The following is a 6,906-nucleotide window of genomic DNA, read 5'->3' as shown; positions in this document are numbered from 1 at the left end:
CCGCAATGGGAGAGGCCACAGCGGTGAGAGGCCCGCGTACCGCAAAAAAAAAAAAAAAAAAATTCAAACCAAAAAACCCCTATCATAATTACACATTTTCCTGCTCTCTGACAATACCAACCATCTCAATTAAAGAACAAAGCTGAACATAGTTTTAAAAATACTCTTACTGTTAACTAGGAAAAATTTCAAACATACATGAAATGATCGACAGCCATGTACTTACCACCCAGACTTGTTAAACTTGGTTTTTATTTCATTATTTATATCATTATTTACATTTAGATCATTATTTCAGGTCAGTGGTATTCATCAGTACTTCCCTTTAAACGTCGTACTTGTTGTTGTATGTGTTTGATCAACAGGAGAAGGGATGGGGAGTATGTGAGGATGTTTCCCTGGTGGTCGTGAATTTTCAAAACCTGAGAGTCAATGAGAGAAAAATAATAGAGTTCCCAGTGGTGAGAAAACCGCAAGTCACCTCCTATATGTGTTCGTAGCCACATCTCCACTGCACAGTGCCGTCACCAGGGCTTTTTGTCACAGGTCTGCCCAAAGCAACATAAACAATGCTCTCCTCTTTCCCCTGACCCGTTAAGACTGGAACAACAAAGCCAGTCAAGGAGAGTAGCTGGGGCTGGGGGCAGGAATGGAGGGAGTGGGGGGCACTTTATTCTCCTCAAAGAATTGGTCACAGCCAACCCTGCAAGCAGGCAAAGAGGCTCCGGGGGCTCCCCTCTGCAGTTCCCCGATCAGCCCCACGTCGGCTCTGCCTGTCCGCGAGCTCTAAGTCACCTCCTGACGTCGAGTATCCAATTATCATGGTTTGCTTTCTTCTTTCACGGCATCCGGAGAAGTCCTGAGTCAAGGCCTGGAAAAGGCAGGTGAAAGCCCTGCCTAGTAGAGAAGCTGCTCCACAGGTGTTTAAATGGGGAAGTGTTTAGGCCTCATTTCTCTGTCTTCATTTTCTGTTTTTCTTCTTTGGTGGCTCTGACTCTCCTCTTCTGTTTCCTTTTCGGTGTCTGTTGAGCCTTGATCTCTCTATGTGTCTCTGGCTTCTGCTGTCTTGCTGTTTGTCTCTCCCTCTCTCTGTCTTTCTGTCTCTGAGCCTCTCTGTTTCTTCTCTGTCTCTCTGGCTATTCCCTAAGGCATCCTGCTCCAGTCACACAGAGACTTGCCCCTGCCCTGGGAGTGCCCCTGGGCAGGACAGAAAGGCCATTTGGAATGTGGATGTTCGAAGTTCGGCCTTTTGACCTGTGATGGTGAGGAGGAAGGGAGCCAGGTGGCAGGACCTTTGCACCTGTGCCCTGGGGCCAGGACCTCTAGTTGGCTTTGGGGCTACCACAGCTTCCTGACAGGTCCCTGATTTGGAGGAGTAGGAAGAGATAAGAGATAGTGCATTCCACTCCCACAAGATACAACACAGTTTCTCTCTAGAAAGGAGCAGCGCACACATGCAGGCTTCATGCCCGCAGCCGACTCTGGGGGCTGGATTCAGATCTGAGGAGGTCTGTGTGGCAGGCAAGGATCTGACGTGAGTGAGGGAGCTGCCAGGTGCCCCAATGGAACAGGGATTCCAGGTCCCTATGAAGGGTGGCAGAATATGCCTCCCCCAAATCTGCCACTTTGGCCTCAGCAACATTTTGTGCTAATACACTTGGAAAAAACAGCAGGTGCAAGAAGGGTGCTCTGACCCTCCTCCTTTTCTTCTGAAAATCAGGAGAAAACAATCCAAATGGGAGATGTCCTAATACCAGGAGGAAAGCATCATTCTTATCTTCAAGGACAAGAAGTTGAAGCCAAGAGAATTCTGCACAAACAGACCTTTTCAAAATAATTCTTATCCTCCTTTAGCCTCCCCACAGTTTACTTTTCCACAATTGCCCCTCTTTTTTTAACCTACTATAAAAACATTCAGGTTTTGCCACTTTGGGTCTTCATTTCCTTATAAAGGGTCCTGTGTCACATAAAACTTCTAGTAAATAAATTTACATGCTTTTCTCCTGTTACTCTGTCAATTTAATTCTCAGGCCCAGCCCCAAACCCTAAGACGGCAAAGGTACAGTAAACTTTTGTCTCCCCTACGCCTGTTAGCCCTTCCAATCAGCAAGAGCGACTCTCTCTCTCTCTCTCTCTCTCCTTCTCTGGTAGAGGGTCAGCCCCTGACAGGGTGATGGTGAGGGTTAGGGGTTCAGGAGGTACCGGAGTCTCCTGTCCCAGCAGGAGCGACGGACTTGCGACCTCCTGGGTCCGCTTAGAGACCATTCCCCGCGGGCCCAGCCCATTGGCCAGGCCGCGGAAGCTGTTGCTCTTGGCTTCCATCTAGTGGCCGCATATGAGTATTGCAGCCGTGAAATTCTAAGCTCTGCTGAAGGGGGTGCCTCTCGCTCGACCCCCCCTTTAGGGACGCTTTCCTCCCCTGCCTCAGAACCTTAGTGCCTAGGATGGCACGGTGTACTGAGACCCAGAACAGACCCGGACGAGGAGGCGCTCGGTAGTAGGGGAGAGCCTGTCTCAGTAAGAAGTTCAGAGACGAGTGACTAGAAGGCTTCTTGCTGCCTCTGCAGCAACAGAGGGGCCCCTCCGTGCATTTCCTACTTACTTGCCCGTCCGGTCTAGGGTGTTAGGGGGATTCGTGCTTGACTCTCAAGCACAGCCCTGACCCCGCCACTTCTGTGCTTGTAAACCGGGAACGTTCGCACGTCCCCTCTGTGCCCGGGCGGGGTCCACCCCCTCCTTGGGTCCCTCCCACTTAAGCCAGTGCTCCTGCCGGCCTAATTCCTCGATGTTCTCCCCGCACGCTCAGTCTCCCTGTCTCTGCTCTCCCGGCTGTTCCTCCGCTTGTGGAAAGAATATCTTCCAGATCCAGTGCAGATGCCGCTTCCTCTTGAATCATTCCCTCGCCCCGTCTCCGCTCGCCCCTCCCCCAGCCCGCAGGTGACCTTTCCTCCCACCTCCTCGCGCCAGTACTTTGCCCCTCTCTCTCTTATTCCGCGGTTGCGTACCTGGCCGTCCGCCCACGCATTTGTGTGTGTGGCATCTGACTTATTCTGTATCTGCGTTCAGCCAAGCGACACGAGGGCTCTGTAAGCGTTTATCCCCTGACACGGGGGCGCGTCCCCACCGCGGCTCACACTTGGCTCTGGCTGCGATTGGGCAATGCGCCGGGTGCTCTCGGAATGCCGCTTCGCGCGCTGCCTTCAGTGGCCCTGGCTGTGTGACTTGTGATCTTTCGGGTGGAGAAACTGCTCTCATCCCCGAGAGTCCTCTGTCTGCCTCCACCTGGAGCAGATGCTCGCTGCACAAGCACCCCTGATGTGGGTACCCCCCCCCGCCCCCTGGAGCGCAGCATCCCGGAGTGTCACTCGGCAGCCAGTCGTGGCAGGTTTCCGTGAGGTGAAGGGGAGATCACGAGCTCTTAACGCGAAATTCCATGGGTTTAGGGGGTTGTAGGTGGGAGACAGAGGGGTTCATGGTGGGTGGGGTGGGGGGTTAGAGACTGCAGAAAAGGGTTCGTTCTGGACACAGGCTAGAAGCAGTCTCTGAAGGTCTCAGGGAAGATCCCTCAATATAAATTTTGGGGGGTTCCCTTTTTGATGATTCTAACCTAATTCTTAGTTCTAGTGGACGGAGCCCTAAGACACTCAAGACAGGGTGCAGGAGAGGGGTTCATTCACGTCTTTCAACAAATCTCTGTTAAACACTGACGATGATCCAGACTCAGGGCTGTGTTAAGGAGATAAGAAATGGCTTTGTACCCAAATTTTCTGTCATTCTAGAACTAGCTATGGTGTTTTTTTCCTTTTTAGTAATTTTTATTTTGGCTGCACTGGGTCTTCGTCGTGGTGCGTGGGCTCCAGAGTGCGAGCTCAGTAGTTGCAGCGCACAGGCTTAGTTGCCTGCAGCAGCATGTGGGATCTTAGTTCCCCTACCAGGGCTCGAACCCATGTCCCCTGCGTTGGAAGGCAGATTCCCAACCACTGGACCACCAGGAAAGTCCCAGGTTTCTTTGCAATTAAAAAAAAAAAATTGAGTACCTTAGATAAGACATCTGGAACTTGGAACAAAATTGGCAAATTCATATCCTTCTTGGATGAAACCAGAAAAGAGGCAGAGGAATGAGGATACCTGAGGAATCAGAACAAGAGCAAGTTAGAACCGTAGTCCCCGGTTTGAAGAACCAGTCTCTTGGCTGTTTCAGAGAGAACCCTAGGGACACCCAAGGAGTTGCGCCTACTCCAGTCCTGGAGGGCCCAGGTCATTTTGGAGCTGCCACAAGATTTTCCCTCTTTAGTCAGTCTGGCTTCTCGGTCCCTTTGGTTTTGAACTAACCAATGCCAGTTCTCGATTGTCAGAGACAGTGTGCAAACAAGGCAAGAAAATAATTGTTCAGAAAAGCAGATGGCTACTTAACTGATATTTAACAAAAGCAGACCTCTCCTGCCTGCCCTGCTTTCTCAGTTTCTGTCCCTGCAACCCGAAACAATCCATCCATTTCCTCCCATGAAACATCTCCTTCCAACTACACTTTTCCTCTGGAACATTCCTTCTTTCCAGGCAGAAGGTGAGGCAGAGATGCTGCAGAGATAACATCAAGTTCTCTTCCCAGGGTGACCCGCCCTACTGGCTGCTGTGGTGCATTTTATTACAGCGTAAGGAGCCAGGGTGTGCAGGGGGCCTGAGCATTGTAAACAGCCTGTGTGTACAGCCCTGTGCCTGCCTCGGCCTCCCTAGAAATGGAAACTCACTCGGAATGCTGATAGTTCTGCCAACAGCACCTCTCCTCTCTTATGAGGAAAGATTTCATTGTCCCTTGTTCATTTATAACAAAGGCATGCGCAGGGAGTTTGGTGTTCATGAGGCATTTATTGTTTTATTTCTCCCACCATTTTCCTGGGCCCTGGGAGAGCGGGGAGGCAGGTCTGACCCTGCTCCTTCACTGCCTTTGTCTTTGATATGTGAACAGCTGGCCTTGGACTTGACACCCAAATGCTGACCAGGAGAGACCAGAGGCCACTTTGGAACTGCTTCAGCACACAATAATCTCAAACAAACAGGACCCGGTGTGACCTGAGGGCTTTTGAGACTAATGATGGCTGTGGCTCAGCACAGTCGGGCCAACCTGAGAGAGACCTCCTGGAAGGAAGTGGTCTGTAGGCAGTGATCTTCAGACCCAGGTCTCACCTCCTCCAAGCCTGTAGGTGTGTTTCCAGAGCTCACAATTAGGGGTGCTCTGAGCACATTTCGCTAAATGTTCCTTTCTCTTTTTCAGACTGTTCTGTGTTGGAATTGCTTGTCCAAAGCTAGGTAATACTTAAAGCACATTCAGAACTTTCTAACCAAGTTCTCAAAAAAGGTTTTGCCGAAAATAAACAGCTTGGAACTCAGAGCTTTGGCCACATGAAGAGTTTCCAATCTTTAGGAATTGTTGATACTTAAAGCATCCTTCCAAAAAACTTTCCATTCCTATCTTGTCCTTCTGAAAGCTCAGGGCACCTCACAGGTGCTGTCCAGTCGTCTTAGAATTCTTGCGAGGTAGATAAGCGCCATGTCTCTTAACAAGAGTTGAGATTGCTGCCCAAATCCTCCCAGTACAGACATGAGTAGAGCTTCAGCAGACCATGTGAGGTAATTTCTCCTTGCAACTAGCTCAAGCATGTCTGGCTGCAGGAAAAACTACTCTTTCCCTTCTCAGCTGCCCGTCCCCTCTGACACTCGGGGACGTGGCTATGAAAGCGAGCAAGTTCTGAGGGTGACCAGTTGTGCTCTGGGCCTGCCTTTTTCAAGCCCCCCACTCTGAGTCCCCTCCCCACTTCCTATCAGAGGTTTGTACAATGAAGGGAAAAGGGAGCTGGGGGTGAGAGAGCCACGCATAGGGATGCTTTGCTCCTGGCTGCAGGGGCAAGTCTAAGGGGCTGGGGTGGGATGGGATAGTGGGATGTTACCCTATTTCGATGTCAGACACGAGCCATTTCACATGAAAATCCAGATTTCTGCTATTGTTGGAAAACCCAGCAGGTCTGGCCACTGGGGTCACATACCTGCAGGCAGCCCCAATCCTGAAGGGAGGTGATCTCCCCTTCACTACAGTTCCCTTTGGCCAGCTCTATTCATTTATGCTGACCATCTGACTACCCTTGTTATGTGAGTTTGTACCCTGCCTCCAATTAAAAAGTGCGAAATTGTCATTACTCATGGTGATCCTTGAACTGCTAACAACTCTTAATAAGAACTATGTTACTTGTGTTTTTATTTAGTAAATAAGCCTTTGGGTTTATTCAATCTCTGATTGCCTGCTTTATACTAAGACATTAGCTAGAGTTTAGATATATTCAAAGTTATGCAAAAAAAAAAACAAACAAACCCAGAATCGAACAACAAACACTTCATAGGTGCTCTGAAAATACACAAAATTGTTTAGCTGCTTACTGAGAATGTGGTGTTTTAAACTGCAGCAGACAAAGCAAAGGTACATGTTATTGAAGTGGGGATGTGGAGGGGATATCCCTCATGGAGAGTCATTTATCCATGGGCAGGAGGGTACGTGACAGTTACCAACAGGAGGAAAGACTGTTTTCAGAGAGCATAATCTTTCTAGCTTTCACACTCACCCTTCCTTTCATTCCCCCTTGGGGTATATCACTACACCCGGGGATCAAAAAGCGGGGAGGAATGAGGAAACCCAGTTATTTCAAGTGGCAGCTCCCTACACATGAATTTCCCCAATTTTGAAAAATAGAAACGTGCTCCATAGCAGTTGGTTTGAAAGGGCAGGACTGGTGAGATTGGAGGAGATTGTCTCAAAGTTTAAATATAGGAAGTTGCTACTCTGTAAAGACAGGAATTTATGGTTCTAGACTTTTTTTTTTTTTTTTTTTTTTTTTTTTTTTTGTGGTATGCGGGCCT

At 49.3% G+C, this 6,906-nt stretch overlaps 1 protein-coding gene across 1 annotated transcript in view; it reads right to left on the bottom strand.

The window, feature by feature from the left end:
* Window positions 1-6,906, bottom strand: part of C4H1orf105 (chromosome 4 C1orf105 homolog) — a 21,592-nt gene that overhangs the window by 13,175 nt on the left and 1,511 nt on the right. Inside the window, exon 3 of the mRNA XM_055083874.1 lies at window positions 4,038-4,128. Coding sequence (XP_054939849.1) covers window positions 4,038-4,128 — 91 coding nt within the window. The remainder of the gene's footprint in view (window positions 1-4,037; window positions 4,129-6,906) is intronic.

Source organism: Physeter macrocephalus, chromosome 4 (genome assembly GCF_002837175.3).
Source record: "Physeter macrocephalus isolate SW-GA chromosome 4, ASM283717v5, whole genome shotgun sequence".
NCBI classification, from domain to species: Eukaryota; Metazoa; Chordata; class Mammalia; order Artiodactyla; family Physeteridae; genus Physeter; species Physeter macrocephalus.
This window is presented reverse-complemented; position numbering and strand designations above follow the sequence as displayed.